The sequence below is a fragment of the Lissotriton vulgaris genome, chromosome 2_1, assembly GCF_964263255.1.
Source record: "Lissotriton vulgaris chromosome 2_1, aLisVul1.2, whole genome shotgun sequence".
NCBI lineage: Eukaryota > Metazoa > Chordata > Amphibia > Caudata > Salamandridae > Lissotriton > Lissotriton vulgaris.
The window spans coordinates 1,238,621,549-1,238,644,717 of NC_141687.1; the positions used below are offsets into that span (position 1 = coordinate 1,238,621,549).

General features: G+C 45.8%; 1 protein-coding gene across 1 annotated transcript in view; it reads right to left on the minus strand.

Annotated features, from left to right (window-relative positions):
* ATP12A (ATPase H+/K+ transporting non-gastric alpha2 subunit) overlaps positions 1-23,169 on the minus strand; it is a 108,865-nt gene that overhangs the window by 35,096 nt on the left and 50,600 nt on the right. The window contains exons 6-11 of the mRNA XM_086956955.1: positions 13,654-13,788; positions 10,704-10,821; positions 8,867-9,135; positions 6,986-7,184; positions 5,065-5,174; positions 3,885-4,019 (exon numbers count right to left, since the gene is read on the minus strand). Coding sequence (XP_086813081.1) covers positions 3,885-4,019; positions 5,065-5,174; positions 6,986-7,184; positions 8,867-9,135; positions 10,704-10,821; positions 13,654-13,788 — 966 coding nt within the window. The remainder of the gene's footprint in view (positions 1-3,884; positions 4,020-5,064; positions 5,175-6,985; positions 7,185-8,866; positions 9,136-10,703; positions 10,822-13,653; positions 13,789-23,169) is intronic.

Sequence of the window (23,169 nt, forward strand, 5' to 3'; positions counted from 1 at the left end):
ATCTGTAACGTTTAATTACTTAAAACACTTTAACTTTTAATTACTCCACGCGACGCCCGCTTTCATTTTTATATATTCAGCATGAGGGCTGCTTTCACTTTATAATACTAAGTCTGACACACACCTTCACTTCTACATCTAAGCGCGATGGCCGCCTTCACTTAGCACTGAATTAACTTTTATATCTAAGTGTCACAGCTGCCTTCACTTTTAAACATTAAGCGGGACGCCCGCCTTCACTTTTAAATTCTAAAAGCGTCCGAGGCATTCCGCGTTTTAACTCACATTCCATTCAAAGATGGCCATGACTTTTGCTTCCCCTTAATCACGCCCCCGCTGTTTGCAGCTGCCTGTCCATATGTGCTCCCCCTCGTTTGAGTGCATGCATATCATCAAAAGCATGTGCACGAGGTGTGCGTCTGCTGAACCTTGAGGGAGCCCACTCCTCTGTGACCACTCAGCGCAAGGCCTGCCTAGCACCACTGCAGTAGCAGTAGGAGGGGAGGACAATGCAATACGATTACACCACTGGAAAGGAACATCAGAGCATCCGTGACATATGATGCAGGTAATCGTCACAACAGTGTCCTCGTGGAGAAGATGGGGGTTGTGAACACCAAAATGTAGGTAGCTGGTCTATTTCCACCTGTTGTTCTATTTGGTATTTATATGTGTGTGCTGTGATTTACGATTTTTTTAATGTAATTTAACTGTTTTATATGCTTCTCTCACTCTTGTTTTCTCTCTCTCATCATCTCTCCTCCCTACCTCTCTTTGGGTCGTATTATCAAGAAACGGTGTTAAAATTATCACTGCTTTAGCGACAGGAAACTGGAGCTAAAGCGGCGATAATGGGCTTGATAATATGCCCTTGTGAATTCCCATAGAAGCCCATGTTATGGTGTGAACATGGGCTTCTATTGTAATTCTCTGGGGCATATTATCAAGCCCATTATTGCCGCTTTAGCGGCAGTTTCCTGCCACTAAAGCGGCGATAATTTTAACGCCGTTCTTGATAATATGCCCCCAAGTTTCTCTCTCTGACCTTCTCTGTTTAACCCAGCTATGTCTCTGTTGCTGTCCAGCTAAGCCTCTTTCGTCCAACATTTTAAAAAATTCATGCTTTGTAGCAGTATCTCCTCCCACTGATACATCGCCAGGCAGGAGGCAGTGCCCAACTTCCGGAACCCGAGGACGTCTCATGACCACCTCTTTGTCTCATAATATAGCTGAGATAGATATGTTTACAACAGGTTTACTGGAAATATATATTTCCAAATCTTCCTGAAATAAGATGGCATCGACCTAGGCACTGTATTGAACTGCATTGAAATTACATTTCTGTAGCGCTTGGCACCCACGGCGAGACGCTAAAGCGCTGCATTTTGTGTTAAAAGCACATGCTGTGCCGATAAGTGTTGGTTATGATGCGATAATGGCATTTTAATGGCTGCCGGTGTGTGACGCAGTGTATGAAAGGTCTCAGTATGTTACATACACCGATGTCGTGGTCCAGGTATATCCACGTAGTGGGCACAGCCTGGGGGAGGGGTGTTCTTAGCATGGCTCCGCAGCTGGGATGTCTGCCTCACCCTCTCTGGTAAAACATTAAACCAGAGGAAACAGTACGAGGTTCAACGGCTGTCAGGTGTCCTTAATCATGTGTGTCCCCTGCATGCAACAATTCATTATTCGCCACACTGCCCTCTCAAAAAATATTTCAGAGTTAAAATATGGCACAGAACTCAGATTTCTATCCTTGTAATATAGATTTTCCCACATTTAATGCACACATGAGTGAACTTTTCTTACTGACATCTGTTGGTACCCATAGGCCCCTTGTAATCATCCCACATGAAATATTGTATATATTTTATTTCACATATGTCATTGTGGTATTTGCCTTTTAGGAAACAGCTGATTCATAAAATAATCATTTGTTTTTTACTAAAGCATTATGAGTGTATTATTGAGACGAGTTAATTGACAGATATGAAAACACAGGTGCAGAACAAAACACACAGCAACACCTGCACTTCAGACAAGCAAATGGCTTTTTTGGGAGAAAACCACTCCTTTCCTAAAGTTTGCACGTTCTGCCTCAGTCCAATGTCTTTTCTTTTCCCTAGTCTATGTTCCTCTACTTCATTTCCCATGTCCCTCCTAAAGACTTTGAGTCAATCGTACAGATTGCTTTAACTGCTACACATGCACTCACTCCCTCAAGTCAAGGCAAGCTTTATTCGGTATGTAAAAACAACAATAATAGCAATAACAATAGTACAACAAGCATTTGCACTGCAATAGGTGTCGCATTTATGCGAGTTTGAGCTATTGACATTGCAAATAAAAATGCCTTTCATTTTTGTTTTCATTTTTAAAACATAAATAAAAGGCATTGTCATTTACAATGCCAATAGTTTAAAATCACGTAAATGCGAGACCTATTGCATTGCAAATGCTTGTTATTCTCTGTATTTGCCACTCCTTGTTATTCCTCTAGAGTCTCAGCAGCATCTAGTTGGCATTTGAGAGTCCGCTTTTGTGATATGAGGCCAGCCCAGTGATGTTTTTGGGGCAAAGCACTTCCAGTACCCCAGCCATTTTTTTTATTACTCGACTTGCAGTTTGTGCTAGATCGTCTGAAAGACTGAACTAAGTGGGCATGAAAGAAACAGAACGTAATAGAAACTAATTAACTGCCGATCAAACTGCGGTTCTGTGATTCTCATGGTGAAGACTGAGCTACAAAACAGGAAAGTTGGTGTCATCCATCAAGTCATTTGTCTGTCTCCTATGAAGACTGGCTGTTGCAGGTTATTGAGTGGTGGTTGGCCATTTTACACCCAGATCCCTGCCAAATGTTCACAGTACCAATGACAATGTACATGACTGATATTTAGATTCAATGTCAGTAAATTAATTGTATGACATAAGCTAGAAATGCTAATGACCGCAGCTATCCTACCAAGGATGGTCAGCGGACAAACTTGAGGTGCAACACCCATTGAGACAGATCCCGGGCACACACAGAGCCGCATCCGAACGTTTGACAGGTCTTTTAAAGACCATTTGAATGTTAATTAGGCCTTGCAGTTGTTTCACCCCTTCTAAGAGCCCCTGCAGCTCCACTCTGCCTACTGATTAAAGGTTCAGCCCCCCCCCCCGACATTTTTTCTTAGCCCCCCCTAAATTTGCCTCTAGTTGCGCCTCTGGGTGCAGTGATGATTCTAACTACGTATTTCCATGAACATAGGTCTGATAAAGTATTGGGTAGTTTATATAAGCAGTCTCTTTTTTACCAAAGTATCATGAAAGCAGAATGTCAAGAGCAGCATGAGGTAAAGATGGAATAGAGCACCATTGCACACCTCAATTGCTGAATGCACGTCAACATTAGGAGTTCAGACTCCATGAGCAGGGAGAACGAGAGAGTGGTGTATATACAAGTGAAAGTATAAAAGAAAGCCAGTAAACATAGCATTAATAGACGAAACTGAATGTACGAGTCTAGACCAGCACTAGCATTGAACACATGGGAGAGAGAAAAAGGGGCATCTCTGAGAGAGAGCTGATAACCTACCTCCATTGATTATGGTTCTAATCGTGGATACCTAGTATATTTATAAGAGAAGAATGAGGATGTTATTTTCCTAATCTGAGCGAGCTGGAAGACTTGAAACTGTCAACACAGAAAGGAGGGACTAGCTCATTTGAGAATTAAACAAAGTGACCACATGTACTTGAGCCTACAGAGTCTAAAATATTGGTCGAATGACAGCCAAAACTAAAAGACTTTGGAAAATAAAACACACGCCTTTCAAGCCACAATGCTATAAGGATTCTCCATTTAATCATATGTTGTACTGGGAGTTTAGGCTCACCTGGAATTTGTTGGTGGAGTTAAAAGGAACTTCCGCAACTTTTCTGTTTTTATTTCGCAGACTCATCACATCCCCAGTGATCACTTCAGTAAATTTCAGCAAGGCAGTTTCCGAAGCATCTCCGACAACTACACGCTTTTATGGAAGAAAGGAAATTGCAATATGGTAACCATTTTAGGGATTTCACACACAATAAGCCTGAGGTTATTTTATGTTGATAAATTGTATCTCGAAATATGACACCCATTGTTCGCTCCCAATGCAATAAGGGGACATGTTAGTTGGAAAAAAGTGAAATCTACACTCAGTCACTTTTAGGGCCATGCTGTGTCAAAACCCCGCGCCTGCTTGAAGCAGGCGCAAGGATTGACGCAGCATGTTGGGAATAGGGGCACCCCGAGCCTTGCTGGAGCTGCGTCGCGCTTGCTGGAGCTGCGTCGCGCTTGCGACGCGGCTCCAGCAACGCGCCGCCTTTCCACCGGGGGATGTGAAACGCATCGGCCCATCCGTACGCCATGGTGCGCCGCATTGTAAATGCGGTGCATCAGTGGTGGCGCACGGGTAGGCAGATGCGTCGCAACTCTTCTGGAGCATCCCTCCTGATTAGCAGAGATGCGCCAGAAGTAGTAAACCTGCCCCTTCATGCCTACAGTGGGCTGCGCACAAGCCCACATTTCAAATTGCCTACGAACGTTCAATGGAATGTAACTGAGCTACAAGCCTCTCTGAAATTGCAGGTTTAGTGATTAATTCAATTACTGTAGGTCTGGAGATTTTCACTGAGACACTTCAGCTCCAAAAAGGGTGCAATACTGATTTCTGTATATTATTCCCCCAAAAAGTATATTACCAGCTAATTTGGGGGTTATGGATATAATTACGGGACACTGGTAATCAGGGCATTGTCTTATACTTGCTGGTTGTGCACTCTGTGCAAACATTTGGCTATTGTCTGCTGACTTAAAGTTTGATAGCTAAGAGAAAGAGACACACACACCATACACAAACGGTGCTCAGAGACATACATCATGAAATGGGTCTTGAGATGCAATTTGAATTAATTGAGAGCAAACGGGAAATGAAAATAGGAGTTGTCTTCTCCATGGAGTTTTCTAGGGGGGATGTATGTAAAATATACAGGATTTGTAGGTTTCCTTTCCAAGGGCAAGTCTCTGAATACCTTCATAATCGGAACATTTTCCTGGCCTGCGGTAAATTCGGCTCGATTGCAAAGAGAAGCAATTTTGCACAGAGAATTCCATGTTCCTGAAGTCTGTTCAAAGCTGTGATCTAAAATAGAACATAATAGAAAAAAGAACCTTTAATAGGTCTCATCATTGAAGTGTTTAAAATTATGCGAATGTATGAATAAATGCCACGATAGAGCAATCAGTGTCATTGTTGGCTTTAATAGTTCAAGGTTAGCCAGTGTGACTTCAGGAAAACAAAAACTCCCTCCCAGTTAAGCATGGGCGAATTTTGCGAATCTCGCGTTCGCGAATTTTGCGGATTTGCGAACTCGCAATCCGCAAAATCCGTGAATTCCCGCGAATTTGCGGATTTTTTTTTTGTGTGTTTGCGCGTGTTTCTGCCAGTTCGCGAGGGTTTTTACAATTTCGCAATTTGCGAACTTACCTGTCGGGTCGCAAGTTTTGCGAACTTGTTGTTTCTACGTGTCCAGCCTGTTTGGGACACTCTTCTTCATCACTGCCACTCTCTGTCACCACTGCCACTCTCTGACTACTCATGCCACCCTCTGGCCCACCCATGCCACCCTCTGTTTCATCACCACACCCTCTTGTTGTCCAGTGTACATTATTTTCGGCAAAGCAAAGCACACCTTCCCTGCCTCAAGTGACCTGAATTAATTTGGGGCTGATTAATGTGTCACAGAATATTTTTTTAGCTGGCACCTGCTTCCTTAGTGCTTCCTGATTAGTGATCTTTTGCACTTGCTAAGTGCTTTCATTGTTGCAAAATTAGTTACAACACCTGCCCTGCCCCAACTGACAATAATGAATTAGGGGCTGATTAATGGATTTTAACTTCCAGCCTGGCTCCTGCTTGTCTCCCTTAGCTGTAATTCAGGACCTTTGTGGCATATGTGTAACTATTCTGAGGTTCAGAGCAGGGTCACATAATAGTTGCAACTGGCAACTGAACTCTGGAGGGGCCCCTCAGGAAGCACTACAGGAAATGGCTACTAATGATGAGCTTGAACTTTTGAACCTCGTAAGTAGTTTCAGTTTTGCTAAGATCGTATTTCTGCAATTTAGCACTTACTCGCGGGGTGCGAAGTTGTACTGGCAAGCCGCGAACTCACGCGAACAGTGCGAGCAAGCCATAAAATCCGCTGCTCGCGGATTTGCGGATTTTGCGGGAGATTCGCGGATCTCGCGGATTGCGAATTTACCAAAAATCCGCAAAATCCGCGAGCGAAACGGATTTTCCGCCCATGCTTACTCCCAGTGTATTGTGGAATCCAGTGCACTGGCCAGTAATACTTAACATAAGTGGGGTCACAGTGTGCAGGTCAAGCTATCCAGGATTGGATTGGGATCAACAATCGGCCTGGACACTTTGCCCACATTTGCGGATTGTGCCTTTTCGCAAAACAGTGCTTCAGTGTTTTAAATATTATGAAAATAAGAAAAGAGGTTGGCGGGGCTCTCTAAAAGAGCCCTGTTTTCTTAATTTCAAATGTAGCCATGCCTCTTTGTGCAGAGGTTAGTTCATATTGGAGAACCACCCCTGAATATAAGTGAGGCCACTTCTGCTCAGGCCCCTCACCCCTCTCAATCTGTGTACATTAATGGGCGACTCAGGAAGATTCTGAGAATGACAAATCTGCTTCATTGGTAAAAGGAAGGTACTAAAGGCCATCTGCCTGGTGGTATCTGACCAGCACAGACACAGCCTAAATCAGCAACCACGCTGCCCAAAAAAGCGTCCCACAGCTGCAACTCCGATGCCGGCCCATTGCCCGAGTGCCCGCCTTAAGCTTTCCTGATTGGTCAAAGTCACCGGTCAGCCATGTGTTGGGAGCATCAGGTTTGAACGGTGTTCTCGCCATTGGCCTAGGGGTTTTCTGGGGGACTTACGTGATTGGTCTTCACTGGTGTCCGCTGAATGAATTTGGCTGTCAAACCAAAGGTGGGCCACCGTCATTCTGTTCTGGGTGAGTGTTCCTGTCTTGTCGGAACAGATGACAGAGGTGGATCCAAGTGTCTCAACTGCCTCCAAGTTCTTCACCAGACAGTTCTTCTTTGCCATGCGTTTGGCCGTCAGGGAGAGGGTAACCTAGGAAAGGGGTCCAAGCATGATTAGCAGGTCAAATTGCAGTGTACAGGGCACTGCCATACAGTGCCATCACCAAATGAGAACAGCCGCTGGTTTCTACCCCAGGTCCCACTCGTATCACAGGCCTGCGCTGCTACTGCTACATGTATCTAATATAGGCCAAACCTGCTTTTATGATTCCTTCACGAGGAATAAGGAACACCATTCTGGCACTATGTGGCTCAATATGTTAATCCTGCCCCAAAATGTAGAAGGACGTTTCTTTTATTTTGAAAAAAAGTGTTCAGAAAACCATAGAGGTTCTGCGCATGACTTTGTGACATCGGCCCCACAAAAGCTATTGGCAGGTCTGCACCGTGGCAGTGATTACAGGGGAGAAAGTGTGAACAGCTAAGGTTTGAATCAAAATGGCAAGTTACTAGCAAACCATCTTATTGTGGAGAAACAGAAAAATCCAGAGAAGTTTCCATTGTTGGAATTTCCTCCCCCATAGATTTTTCAACCAACTCCAATTAGGCAGTTAGTGTAGAAGGACCTATAACGAATTATTTGAGGATCTGTTTCCTAGGACGAATTTAGCAAAGAGTACATAATGAATCCGTGGGTTCGTTGATGGAATGACCTGAGTATTTCAATCTAGCAATTCATTTTACTCCGTAAATTTGATTCAGATTCCTTTTCTTTGTCTAATATGCCTCTGATGAGCCAATCAGTAAAGAGGTGGTAGTAAAGAGTTATCTGGTCGGAGAATGGATACCAAAACAGCTCTACTGAAATAATTCAGATTTTCATATCTAGCAAGCTCTAAAAGGTCTGTTCATATCCTAATACTGTTAAGGCATTTGTTCAATTAGAGCTGCACATCCTTCTTTGTGAAATAGTAATGTTATTATACTCTGTGCTAGCCAAACCATACCCAAAGACTAAGGGGTCCATTATGATGTCGGGAGGATCGCCACCTCCTGACCGGTGGTGGCGATCCGCCCGACATTTTTCCCCAGCCGCACGCCAATTACCCCCTCCCTATTATGATTACGGGGGGCCCAGTGGCGGATGGAAAGACTGTCAGCTGCTTTACCGCAGGCAGGCAATCGTTATGGCTGCCTGCTGTGAGGTCCTGGGCAATGCTAGGCACTGCCCGCCATATTAGGGTGTCAGCTGAGTTTTGCCTTTCCATGGCAGCGATGCCGCCATGGAAAGTCATGCTGTGTCTGCCTTTGGGGGCCCGTTGCGGGTGGGGGTGCACTTGGGGGGTACCATTAGCATGCACAAGGTGACAGACACTGCACGGTGCCTGTCACGTTGCGCATGTCAATACACAGCAGGCATATTTGGCATTGTGGCGGGTGCTGCATAGAGCACCGCCTGCCACAATGTTAGATATACGGGATGCGACTGCCACTGTGGCGGTCGCATCCTAATGGCCACAGCGATACCACCGCACCTCTGGCGATCGGTCCTGTTCACCAGTACGGTGCCATCGTAATAGCCCCCTAAATATCAGTTGAGAATTAGCAACCTGATATCAATGTGCCATAACAGATCGTTTTGTATGTTCCCCTAAAACCACCAGATGAGATGGGTTTCAAACTAAATGTGGTTTTGCCAGGTAGAGATAGTCCGTTGAAAGGCATTAGTTACAGTGGGCATGATTGCCAATGGTAGATGGCACACCAACTTACAGTGACAGTGGCCAGCAGTCCTTCTGGCACATTGGCAACAATGATACCAATGAGGAAGATGATGGAGCTCAGAACTCCGTATCCCATGCTGACAGCAATGATGAAGAAGAGCACTCCAACGGAACAGGCAAAGCCGGCGACAATGTGAACAAAGTGTTCAATTTCAGTGGCAATAGGTGTTTTCTCATTCCCGACTCCAGATACCAAGGTTGCTATTCTCCCAATGACTGTGCGGTCACCAGTGTTGATTACAAACCCCCTGGCAGTGCCTGAAAAGAAAGAGTAAATTAGTGCTTTGATCTCTCCTGACACAGCGGGCACAGTGAGATGCAGACAGCGATTATCATCTTTCTAAAGCAATGGCACAAAGTGGAGAACCTCCCGGAAGCATTACATGATGGCAGTAGTGCTATTAATATGTTCTGCAACCATGACTTTCAATAAACCTGAATGTGGTGGGGAGTGGTGGTAGGTAGGGGGAGGTGTGTGTGTATATGTGTGCGAGTGTGTGCTACGCTACAATGTGACCATCAATGAAGAGCTCAGTTTGGCATTGCCCTATTCCATGGTCCTTGTGAGCATGGGCTCTAGCCAAAGGCTTTTGTAAGAGTGAGATCCCTGGCATTCTTTACTTTTGAGAGTTAATCCCTTCATTTGTCTCTGCTTGCACGTGAATCTCAAATCGTCAGTGCAAATGAGGAGGATTGCCAGGATCTGGCACCTGTGAGTAAGTGAGGTCATTTAATCAACTCATGAAAGCATGGTTGAAAAGATAATGGAAATTAGGAATTTGCACACTGTGATACTAAAACTCAGGCATGTGCATATTTTCCTGAGAAGGCGTAGGTCCTTAACTCTAACCTACATAAGTGTGCACCCATGAATATTGCTGTGCAGTTATGTCTTCATTTTAAACTCTCCTATGTGTGAGCCATTCATACTTTCTCCTTTGGGCTGCATATGGATACTGTGCTACAGGATTGTCACTAATATCATCTCTGCCTTTGTAGTGTACTTAATATTGGCCACTATGAATGTACACACTGATGCTGTGAGCAAGTTTCACCCTGACCTCATCTGGTTAGTGAACCCCTTTCGAACAGCCTGTAAGGCTGTGCAAAAACACCTACCTTGACATAGTATTGTCAACGTTTCTCTTATTCCAGCGCCTTTATTATAATTAATCAGTCCATCATCACCCCCTTTGAACCGCTTTATTATAATTAAGGCATACAAAGACTCAATGATATCAATGTGTCTGTACCACATGATTAGATTTTTGTTGAAAGTGTTCTTCTTCCTGTGCTCACCACCTCCTGCAAACCTACCATCCATGCTAAAGTTTGCCGAAACAGAAAGTTTACAGTTCAGATAAATATGGATGCCCGGAGGTGTTCCACACGTGAATGCACCCCAGGCCATGCCAACGTTTCATGATGTCTACACCGGAAACATGATCATGCAATTGATCTTAATTCCAATTTGATTATCCTGAGCACCCTGCACGCCTCTGGTCTTTTTAGACGCCCACTAGAAGGCAGTATGGGAGACTATACCACCACTCTTGTTTAGCATGTGTTATATGTTGTGAGCTTGGAAATGTCTCTTAATTTTGTGATTACTGAGCTTTGAGTATTCTAAGAGTTAACTCAAGGAACCCGTGTGACCAGTTGGAGGTAGCTCTGGACTTTTAGCTTCTGGAAGTAACAGGGATCCAAGGCCTTACTCAGTCCTGATTCTGCCCCCATTATTGCCCATTTCTCCCATTCTGATTGCAATGTTGTTGAGCAGCTCATCTACATTTGCGCTTAGCCCCTCTGGATTGCTTTCTACATACCTTCTAGACAAGTTGTGGAATAGAATGCAATGTTCTTGGTTTCCAGAGGATTGTCATGGGTGAATTCATTGGACCGAGCCTGTGCTTCCGACTCGCCCGTGAGGGAGGAATTATCAACCTGTCAGCCCAAAGAAAGTGAAAAATTAGCATGATTTCTCCCGGGATAAGAAAGAGTCATGAGATACTCAGTTGCCTTGGCTTTTGTATAGTGAAAAATGTTCCCCTGTATAGGCTTGCATACACACCACACCATACCAAACGCACTCAAAAACAAATGCACACAGACACATCACACACACAACATGCAAAGGCAGAGGGTGAAATTTGCTGGAAAATTGAGAACATTAGGGAGGTAGGGAAGAGAGGCATTGTAAACACAATGTGTTTAATGCTACTATTTCACCTCTTTCTAAGTTTTCACACTGTGTCATATCAAAGAAAACAGAACTCATGGGGTGAACTAGTTTGCCCAAGATGCTGATGTGGAGGAGAGACACACATGGTGTGCACAGAACTTCAGTCTTCAGAAGCCTGCTAGTTCTTTCAGAAGGGAATTCACTTAGTAAAACCTTTTCTCTGCCTTTCCCACTGTCATTGTCATTACTACCTGAAAGGATGGTGAGGATGGAGAATGTCCCCACTGCTGCATAAAGCGTACTTCTGGCGAGCGTGAGGGAGCTACAGGTTTGGTCCTGTACTGAGCGATCCTCTCCTTTCAGCTATGGCTCGTACCCCATTCCTAGGTAATGCCGCTTACATTTAAAGGCTCGTATCTGATCACAAGAGGGAGTCTCAGACTACTGTGATAGCTCTCACAGGTCTTAGTAATCAATGCCCTCGTTTGTTGATGACCTCTGAGCTCCCCATCTGCTTTCGCTGGTGGTTCTCACTGCTCGGGAAGCCACAGGAGCCCAGGACTCACTGCTGGTGTTGACTAAAGACTAAGGGCTAGATGTAGGTAAATTCCATTTAGCTAGTCATAATAATAAATAATAGTAAAATAAATAGTCGTCATTAATTGCGAATTTTACCAAATCGCTATGAAGGACTCGCTAAATTGAATCTAGGTAGGAATTGCAAAAATATTTGCAATTCCTTAATATTCCTTAATTGCGAGTCGCAAATTGAGAGTCGCAATCAAGGACTACCATCCCAATCATTCCTATGGACCAAGAGGCCAATAGGAATGAATAGGATTTGCGCCCGCGATTTGCGAGTAAAGAAGAGGCACTCGCAAATTCCGGGCGCAATTTCAAGGTTGCAAGGGTTCCAAAAGGACACCCTGTTGCAGCCCTGAAATGTGCATGTGTGCACATGTGGCGCACATACATGCCCTAAGGGCATGAATGTGTGCCACATGGCACTTTTAAAAAAGCAAAAAAGTGTTTTTTTAAAGGAAATCACTAATTACCACCAACTTGAAGTTGGTGGTAATTAGCGATTCCTTAAGGCTAAAGTGTACTTTCTTTTTGTGCTACTCACATTGCATTTAAGGAATCGCAAATTTGCCATCGCAAAATAATGAATCACAATGTTTGCGATTTGTTATTTTGCGGGTAGGTTCAATCTTACCTACATTGCTCAGAGCCAAATTGCAATTGCAAAGGCTAAATTCTGCAAATTTCGGCGTTTGCGGTCCCTATTAGGCTTCCTACATCTGGCCCTAAGACACCTAGGCCTAAGAACCCTAGCAAAGGCAAGGAAAATACTTAATGCAAACGGCCTCAGCTCGTGTTGCTGGTAATGACCAGCTCCTGAGCCAACATGACCAAAATTAATTAGAATAAAATAGGATCAGTATATTCATCTTACAACAAAGAGCATTGCATCTCCATAGGCACCATAGGGCTAAAGGCAGAAAAAATAATAATTTTTTGTATGCAGTCACGGAACCAAAGCATCTCCACTTTTGCGAGCCTTTTGTTTACTTTGCGTTACCCATCCAGGTACTTTGTTGAGAACTTTGGCGCATTTAACAGCAACATGAACTAAGCAAAGTTAATCATCTTTTAAGTCAACTTTTAGTATAGTATTGTGGATTTTTGTCGTTTGTGGTCTTGTGTTAAGTCTATATAAAGAATACTTATTTTTATAAGACCTTTGTTGTGTCTGTCTGTAGTGTTTTCACTGTATTACTGTGTATATTCACAAATGCATAACACACTGCCTCTGAGATAAGCCTGTCTGCTCATTCCACGCTACCAAGGGGGTGAGCAGGGGTTATCTAGGAGTGTAATCCACTTATCCTGACTTAGAAGTAAGGGTCCCTATTTGGACAAAGGTGAATACCATTGCCAACTAGAAACCCCCAAATCTAACACTAGGGAACCAAGCTTGAATCCTGGCGTTGGCTCAGCCTCCTGTGACTCTGGATAAATCACTTAATTTTCCGGTGCCTAGACTCCGTCCTTGTGGAATGCAATCTGGTGCTCATGTAAAGCGCTCTATTGCCCTTGGGTCAAGTTTGCACTATATGAGAACTGTAAAAAAATGAATAAGTATAATCTTCTACCCTGAGCTGTGCTGCAGTGTAATTGAAGGAATAAATGTGCTTGTTAGAAGAATATGAGAGATAATTGCAGACTTTTTTGTTTAACTTTTGTGTTTGGTTGAGGCTGACACATTTCCTTATATAGTATCCCCAGTACAATAACACACTTAGATGAATTTCTACATATGGTAAATAAGTTGTGTGATCCTCTATATGTCTACTCCCACTAACACGACAGCCATTCAAAAATGCTTTGTGTGGTTATAAATGTTGTATAGTTCAGACTCACCCCCTATGCCTGCTGGTATGCACATTCCCACTGCCATGATGGGTGTTTTTGCAAGAAAATGCAAGACTTTGTTAAGAATGCGAACAGTGAAAATGTTGTTGCAAGAATATACATTTTACTCAAGTCTAAAGTTTAGAAAAGCATTTGCAAGTTGAGCATGGTGTCCTCACCTTGCATCCCTGAGCGAAGAGCAGTCTAAGGTCGGCAGGGATTCGATCTCCTCCTTTGATCTCCACCAAGTCTCCCACCACCAGCTCAGTGGCCGGGATCTCACATTTTTCTCCATTTCGGGTGACGACGGCTTGCTGGAACGGCACAAAATTAAGTTTGCATCCCACTGTCAGTCCTGCTTTTGTTAGTAGTTTTGAGAATGCTCTCTTCAATCAGTAGCTTGTTTGTTCGAAGGTTCGAAGTTTGGGTAATTTTATTGCACAATGTACTATGGGGTATATGCCCGTATTCAGTGGCGTAGCAAGGTCAGGTGGTACCCAGTGCGGAAAATTTCTTGTCACCCCTGGCTTGGCAAAAATATGTGTTTAAAAAACAAATGTTTGCCATTTTGTCGCCCACCTCAGTGATGACACCCGGGGCACCAGAACCCACCGCACTCCCCTTCCTACGCCCCAGCCTGTATTTCACAGAGTACAGCAAAATATGGAAAAATATTTCACGCTTCCCTGTGAAATGTGGATTTCTTCAACATAATGATTGCTACAAAACCACTCTACGGAGCTTTTATATTTGTCAGAGCTAATAAGAATATGCTGCTTGGAGGGCCAAATAATGCAGCCAGATGTCTTTATATGTGGGTGGACTTTTGTTTATGCTAACGTAACCTTGCAACATTTTCAACATTTTCCATTGCACTTGCCATGCTCAAAACTATGCCACAACACATCATTAAAAATGAGTAAAAAATACTATCGCACAGCAAAGGATCAATGAGAATAAGCAGAGTGTGAGCGGCTGTAATTTGTATTATGCATGATTTAACACAATTTTTTACCGCAAAACGTGTCTTTGTATCCAAAATCAATGCAATGAACCATGTGGCTCTATAAAAATGGTGCAGAATGCTACACCGGTATTTTGCATAATGTTGTGTAATTTTTGTAGTTTTTTGAATTTTGCATAACGCCTGTAAAGGAAATATGTAAATTCCACCTACGTATGGTATCCCAACGATTTTTCTTTTTTTTATATCTTTTATTAATTTTTTGTTGTTCATTTTTAGTATATAACATTATGTTAAGCAGGGAAATGCAATGTAACATCTTGCAATCACACAGAATGATTCGGTAAAAAACAATGAATTGCCGCAGGACATCTTGCAGGTATCATATCACATAAAGCAAGAACACTCTCAAGGGCTCTGCCGTAGCCAAGATGAATCACATATCCCAAAAACTCTAGTTTCTTTGTGAATAAGGGAAGTGCTTTGGGAGCTAGGGAAATGCAATAAGGTCCATGGCTTATTCTGCACAGATGGAGAAGGTGTGTGTTAGAAATAGCTTTAGAGTGTGAGTTGTTGTATGGCTATAATATGTGCACTCCTTGGGTCTTGTGGATGTAGAACAATGGGGTATAGTTTCCCCGCTGTGTGTCCCCTTCTGTCCATGTTGGAAAACGGATATAGAATCTAATGTTGCAGGTTGTGCCGTTGATGGATATTAATACGTGAAGGGCAGAATTCGGATAGGTTGATATTCAAAGCATCTTGACAACTAAAAGGAACCTTAACAGAAGTGTTGAAACACTGAAGTATAATATTGAAAGAAAGGAAAAGGGAAAACAAAATAGGCGCGCGTGGAGTATATTTGTTTGGTGGTGCAAACGTGTGTCTTGGTTTCCAGGGGATGGTCAGTGTGGAAGCCGGAAGGTCAGAAAGCCCCCCACAAGCAGGAACCCCCCTGAGGGGGAATAGGTAAGTGTCCGTGCCATAAATGCCTCAGGCCTGTGGCCCTGTGTACTCAGTGTTTGGATTTGTCGCGCAGCTGCGTGTTGTGGCTAAGAGGTATGCAGGTATCAAGTACAGAGCAATCAGGCAAACATACAGTTCCCCTATCGCTCCTATTTGCCTGGTGAGGCTAGAAATGATTATGTTTGATCCACTCCTTTACTAAGACACACCCGATGGAAGGACTTCAGGGTGTCATCCCAGATTTGCACGATGGGGCACTTTCGTAGTCCGGCGGTTTCCTCACTATGTAGGGTCACGCTTTCCGCCCTTGCCCAACTATCAAGGGAATTGCGCCAGTGTATTGTCTGTGGGGGCTCGCTGCATTTCCAATGTTTAGTGATTAGTCTCTTTGCCGTGATAAGCCCGAGGTCCCAGAATCTAGAAGGGACTTTGTTTAGTTTCGTTCTATTGTACAGTATGCATGCCTCCCAGGTGTGTCACAGCTCTTCGCCAACACCCTCCGTCAGGACCTCCGTCACAGTATGCCAGTACGTCTGTAGTGTGGGGCATGACCACAGCAGATGTTGTGATCTCAAAATATTTATAAATCTTATCAGGTGACAGGTATGCACGGTGTATTATATAGGATTGGATAAGTTTAAAGCGGGAGTTGCGTGGGATGTTGGTGGCGCCGGCCAGGACTGCTGCCCATTCCCTATCCGTCCATGCCCTTCCCCGGTCTTCGGCCCATTTTTCCCGCAGGGCTTGGGAGGAGCATTGCGTGTGGCTCAGAAGGGCCTGCACCAGCCAATGTACCACGTGTGAACCATGTCCCATGACATGTAGATATTGCACCAGCAAGTGTGTCGGTAGTTCCTCAGAGAGGTCGCCCTAGCTCCGCGAGAGCTTGTGCAATAGCGCTGCGTGTAGGAGAAACTGCCCGGCCGGAAGGCCAGTATCTGCTGCTAGTGCCTCAAAAGGGGCCAGGGCACCCTCTGTGTAGAGGTCTCCCACTGTTTCTACCCCGGCTTGTGTCCAGCGCTCTAGCGCTGCTTCTGTTACCACTCCTCTGTCCCTGGGTGTACCCAGCAGTGGGAGTACCGGGGCATATGGTGTCAATGCACAGGTGAGCTTTCGGCTTCTCACATAGCATTTGCGAGCTACCGCCAGGTGTAATTGCTTCGGGCAGGAAATTTTGGTCAGGGGATGAAACAGTGTGTGAATTTGTGTGTGGGTCCAGATCGTGTCGTCTGTGGCTGTATCTCCCAAATCCTTCCCACTTAGCCATCCGGCTACCCATTGCGGCTGTGCTGCTAGGTAGTGCAGATCCTGATTAGGGACTGCCAGGCCTCCAGCGTCCGGGGGCGCGTAGAGTTTCTTCAGTGCCACATGTGGTCTCCCAGCGTTCCATATTAATCCTCTAACGGAGGTTTCTAATTCTCGAAATATACGTGCCGGGACATACACCGGGATGTTGGTATAATAGTATAACAGTCTAGGTAGGACGATCATCTTTGTCAATGTGACTCGAGCAGGGACATTCAATGAGAGGGTTTTGCAGAAGGACATCTGCGCTTGCAGTGAGGATATGGCTCATACTAGATTACCTTCTAGCACATCTGGTAGTGTTCTATAGATGTATATTCCAAGATAGTGGAATGTGGTGGGGTACCAAGCAAGTCTCTCATTGAGAAGGCTGATAACAATGGCAGGGAAGTCTTTGCCATTGTTCAGAGCTTCCTTTCTCCATGTGCTGCCTCCCCTGCTCTCCCGGCTTCTGATCTGTGGTGTGAGGAACTGTCATGTTTCTTTGATAATAAGATCAAAAAAATTCAGGAGGAGCTCTTAAACTCCGGTGTTCCCCTTCTGCTTTCACCACCTATCATTGATACGGATGCGAAGCAACATGTTAGCCAATTTTCCACCTTTGAGCCAGCTCAGCAAGCTGATGTGCTGGCCATTTTGGAGTCGCTAAAGTCTGGTTCACCCTCTGACCCGTGCCCTGCTAGGGTTTTGGGGGGAGTGGCTAGCCTGGTGTATCAGGAGGTTACCCAGGTTGTTAATATGTCTCTGGCTTCTGCCTCCGTTCCTCTCTGTTGGAAACAGGCGAAGCTTCTTCCGTTGTTGAAGAAGCCCAGCCTGGACCCCCAGGCTACCTCCAGCTATCGTCCGATATCATTGCTCCCGGCACTAGCGAAAGTGACTGAAAAAGTCGTTTTTAGGCAACCGAATAGTTTCATTGAGTCTTCTCAGGCCCTGCACCCGGCTCAATCGGGGTTCAGGGCTGCTTTTAGCACTAAAACGGCTCTGGTGGAAGTTTCAGAGGCCATTAGGGAGTGTCTCGACGGAGGCGGCAGAGCGGTCCTGGTTTTGCTGGACTTATCTGCCGCCTTCGACACGGTACCCCATGCCCAGCTGTTGTCTAGGCTGGCAGAGGTGGGGTTGTCGGGTGCGGTTCTGGCCTGGCTGTCTTCGTTTCTGTCTGAACGGACGCAGCAAGTTTGGCTACCCCCATTTGCCTCATCACCTAAGAAGCTCACCACCGGGGTACCACAGGGCTCGACGCTAAGCCCACTGCTGTTCAACGTTTATATGACCCCGTTGATCTATCTGGCTGAGCAGTGGGGAGCCAAAATAATGTCATACGCTGATGACACGCAGCTGTTGTTCACCTGGCCTAAGTACTGCTTAGACGCTCAGGCTGTCTGTTCTTGTTTGACCCATGTTTTCCGATGGCGTGTCTCAGCCCAGCTCAAATGCAACGAGGACAAGTCAGAGCTACTATTTTATGGCAATTTTCCGGCCAATTTTAGGGAGCTTATTTGGCCGACCGATTCTGCATGCCCTAGCTATCACGGAGGCCCGGCCAAAAATCTGGGGGTCTGGTTTGGACAGGATCTTAAGTTTGAAGCTCATCTAAAAAAACTTACTGCGACCTGTTTCGCGACCCTCAAGTCACTCAAGAGATTCCTTCCCCTTCTCCACAGGGAGGCGAAGGAGACTGTTCTGCGTGCTTTGATTCTGTCAAGGCTCGATTATGCCAATGCTCTCTACAGTGGTCTCCCTAAATACCTTATAAAGCGGCTGCAGATCATTCAGAACGCGGCCGTGCGACTCCTGTTCCATCTTCCACGAAGAACTAGTGCACGTGCCCATCTTTGAGAGCTCCACTGGCTCCCAGTGGCACATCGCATTATGTTCAAATCATTGGTTCTGGCCTTTCGGGCCGTGCATCAGCAAGGCCCACAATACTTGCACAAAAGGTTTACCTTGTACACTCCTCATCGTGCTCTTCGATCGGCCAATCTCCGTCTGATGTCTATGCCTAAAGTCAGATATGCGAGACTGGGTGGTCAGTCAATTTCTGTCCAAACAGCACGGGCCTGGAATGCCTTGCCGTTTTTTCTTAGATCTTCAACTACATTAGCAGGATTTAAGAAAGGTCTAAAAACCCATCTTTTTAATCTCAGTATTTAGTTCCCTGTTTCTTTCTTTTCTTGGATTGGGTCAGCTTAGTGCTCACATCTCGCGCCAGGATACTTTGTAGTAGCAGAGCGCGCAATAAAATGTTTTATAACATAAAAAAATAAAAAAAAATAAAAAAAATGGATCTCACACTCCTGTGTATCTGCGCCGAAGGAGTACACTCCAGATTTGGTCCAGTTGACCCTCAGTCCCGACATGGTTTCAAATGCGTGGAAGGTGTCAGACAGGGTCAATGGCAAGTGAGTCAGATCCCTGACGTACAATAGTAAGTCGTCGGCGTATAAAGATACCGAATGTAGGCCATCTGCTAAAGGAATCCCCCATTCTACACCTTGTGCTCTCAGCAGTGCTGCCAAGGGTTCCATCACGAGCGAGAAAAGTAGCGGAGACAGCGGGCATCCCTGCCTGGTACCCCTCCTGACACGGATGGTATATAGCAATTTACCGGTGCGTACTCGCACCCTAGGTTTCTGGTATAACAAGCCAACCATTTGTATATAATCGTCGCCAAGGTCATATTTCCTCAACACTTCTACAAGGTAAGGCTACTCCACTGATTTAAATGCTTTTTCTAGATCAAGCACCAAGCACCCAGATCGAGGCCACTGCTGCGTGGCATAGCTCTGACTCTAAACAAGAGTCGGATATTGTGTGATGTGCTCCGGGTGGGTACAAAACCATTTTGGTAGTTGTGTACAAGGGTGGGGACCAAGGGGGCCAGTCGTTGTGCCAGTGTAGAAGCAAGTATCTTGTAATCAGTTTTGAGAAGGGCCAGTGGACGATATGAGCCTAGTTGTGTGCAGTCTCTGTTAGGCTTAAGGAGGGAAATGAGGTTGGCTTCATTCATCGTAGGGGGAGGGAGGAGTCTAAAATGGCCGCTGCATATACTCTTAAGAGCTCAGGGATCAGTAGATCTGAATAGGCTTTAAAAAATTCGGTTGGTAGTCCATCCGGGCCTGGAAACTTCCCATTGGAAAGGGAAAAGATGACAGTACGCAACTCGTCCGGTGTAAGTGGGGCTTCTAGTTTGTCACATTGTGTGTCATAAAAACTCTGCAGTACTATGTCACAGAGGTATGCAGTTATGTCGAGAGGGATTCGCAGCCTAGAGCAATATAGTTTGTGTAATGATGCACAAAAGCCCCTGTTGTGTTGCGTGTATACTACGTCCCCCTGGCTAGTGCGTATGGCCGTCACAGGCATTGTCCGTGCATCTTGTTGAATCAGCCACGCCAGCAATTTTCCGGGTTTATCTCCAAGGTGGTGAGCACGCGCCGAGTGGGCCGCATAGTTAAGATGACGTAACCTCTCTAGTAGTCGTGCATGTTCTGTGCGTGCCTCTTGCAGTGGTTCTCCGTCACCCTCCACCGCTTCGCGCTCCCTATCGAGTAAGTCAGCCTCAATGTGTGTCAGTTCTGCATCCAGCTGCTTCTGCATGCCTGCTTTTGTACCCAGACAGTGACCTCTGACTACAACCTTAAATGCATCCCATTCAATTTGGGGGGTGGATGCGGTGCTGTTGTTTTCTTCAAAATATTGAGCAAGACATGTGTGTAGCGAGTTGCGAAAGGGTGCATCAAGTAGTAAGTTAGGCTGAAGTCTCCATGTGGGTATGGGCGGGTGTGGGCGTTCCCATGCTAACTCTAGGACGTGTGGATTGTGGTCTGAGTGAATGCGACCCATGTAGTAGGTGTCAGTGACATGTGGGAGCAGCACGCCCGATAGCATATACCTGTCTAACCGGACATGTAGTGTGTGTGCGCCTGAATAGTAGGAATAAATCTTCGTGTTTGGGTTACGAGTCCGCCAGGCGTCATGCAAATCCCACTGTAGGGCAAGTTTGTTAGTGCTTTCATAGGTCCGTGTACCGGAGCGCCAGACAGTGGCGGGAAGGAACGGTCCAAAGCAATATCAAGTATACAGTTATAGCCTCCTAGCACCCAAGGCACCCCATGCCAAGGCGCCAATACTGTAGACAAATGCGTAAAGAAACCTCCCTGTTCCGTATAGTTGTATATAATGAGGCCAGAACCACTGGTTGTCCATCTAGTTTGCCCTGAAAAATTACAAACCTGCCCTCCGGGTCTATGTGAGAAAGGGAGATCACAAAGGGGGTCCCGGGCCTCACCCACAGTAGAGTCCCACGGGCATAGGACGAATATTCAGTAGCATAGAGTTGTCCTCGCCACCTGCGATGAAGTTTCTGCACCTCTGCACCATTCAGGTGTGTTTCTTGTAATATGGCTATATGTATATGGTGCCGCCTAAGGTAAGAATGAATTTGGTATCTGCGTGAGGGTGTGTGCATGCCAAGTACATTCCACGTACATATCTTAATCATTGACATTTACAACTTTAGGTAATCCCCCATCCCGCAGTCGCCACATCTCCACAGCTGGTAACCACTCCAACCTTCCCACTGTTCCCCCGCTCACAACCACCAAAGACACATCAGTAAATATTTGTGAAGTCTGCACCAAATTAAAATAAAAATGCAATCCAAACAGTACATGGAACCTAGGGAAACACAACAGATGGAGAATGCCAAAAGGTCGGCAGCCAAACATGTTGCCGTCCAAACTCTCAAATGAGGTAACGAACAATTAGTTCCAGGTGGGTCGCTGTGCACGTGGCACAGCTGTGATGTTACAACTGTTGGACAATTAAAATGAATGCCTCTTTCTCCAGGCATCTTGTGTCAGGAATAGCTGACGTAAATAGTTCCAGCTAGAAATAGCACAGCTTGTCAGCTTGTGCATGTCAGGGTCAAAAAAAAAAAAACTGTCAGAGGGCCCAGCAATTTCTACAGTTCCTCTCCCAGGCAGCGAGGCGCCAGTTCAGTCACACCTAGACTGTTTAACGGGGAGTCCCCACCAGTACACCTCCCTCCTAGAGCTCAACCACCTCAGCATTAGTACTAACTGCGACCCAAGTCGATGGCAAATAGTGCATTAAGTGTTCAGTGTTTTGACGCCTTCAGGGCCGAGGGCCTGGCTGACGTTCGGTCTGGCAGCAATACAAATTCTCTGTAGGGCAAATAAACCGTCGCGAGTAATGGAGACTTCCAGTCAATGGATCAGGTCTGCAGTTTGTGGAGTTACGTCCGGTTGCTCCGTGGACATCTGGGAGTCAGGCAGACCACAGATGTTTTCATCATCGCTGGACAAGGCACGCAGGCTAGCGTCCAGGGCAGCATCCGTGCTCGGGGAGCCACTAAGTTCCGCTACCATTCGGAGAGCGTGCTGTTGTTCACTGTGTATAAGTTCCACAGGTGGGCCAATTTCTGTCACTACACTTGTCCCGCGAACTGGCAATGACCTGTTCCTGCATCTTCGTCGTGGCCCTCGGAAACGTGGCAATGTCGAAGGGACCAAAGTTGGTCTGAATTCCGTGGTCACTCCACCGTCCAGCCAAGCCTCAACCTCCTCTGGGTTAGCAAAGAAGTGCGTTTTGTCTTGTGCGATCACCCGTAGTCTGGCGGGAAAGAGAAGGGAATACTTAAGTTCCAGTTGGCGTAGTCTTTGCTTGACTGTGAGGAAGTAGTGTCGCTGACATGGAACCCGAATTGTGTAATCTGGAAAGAACATTATTTTGGCATTGTCAATACGGACGTCTCGTAGCTGTCTGGTTTCTCGCAATATGAAGTCGCGATCGCGGTAGTTCAATATTCTGAGGAGCATTGGTCGGGGTTAGATCCCGCAGGCAGTGATCTCGTCGGTACACAGTGTGCCCGCTCCACGACAAAGTGAGGTGACAATGCTCCATCTGGCAATAGAGTTTTCAGCCAGCTCTCCATATGCGTCGCAGGTTCTCTCCCCTCCCATCGTTCCGGCACACCTACTATGCTTACATTATTTCTTCCTGCCCGCCCTTCCGCATCTTCAGCTCAATCTTCTAAGAATTTGACCCTGTTGAGAAGGTCTTGCACCTGCTTGTCAGTCTGGGCAACTCGGGGTGTAAGGTCTGTCATGGTGCCCTCCAAGGTGGTGGTGCGTTCCGCCAATTTCTTATGGTCTGCGCGCAGGTGCGTGAGATCTACAGCCACACTGTCTATCTTGGTCTCCAGTGAGGTGCGGGTGAGTTGCATTGACTTCTCCAGTCGCTTCATAGCCGCCAGCATTGTGTCAAGTTTAGTCGCAGTCGCATCAGGATCAGGTGGTTTTGTGGACTTCTCCATTTTCCCCTTCGTTTGTGCACTCCTAGAGCCAGTTCTCGATCTGGTGCCCCCAGACATGGGCGGCGTAGTGCCTAGGGAGCCCGCACCCTGCGTAATGAGGTCCCACAGTCCGTATATCTCCGG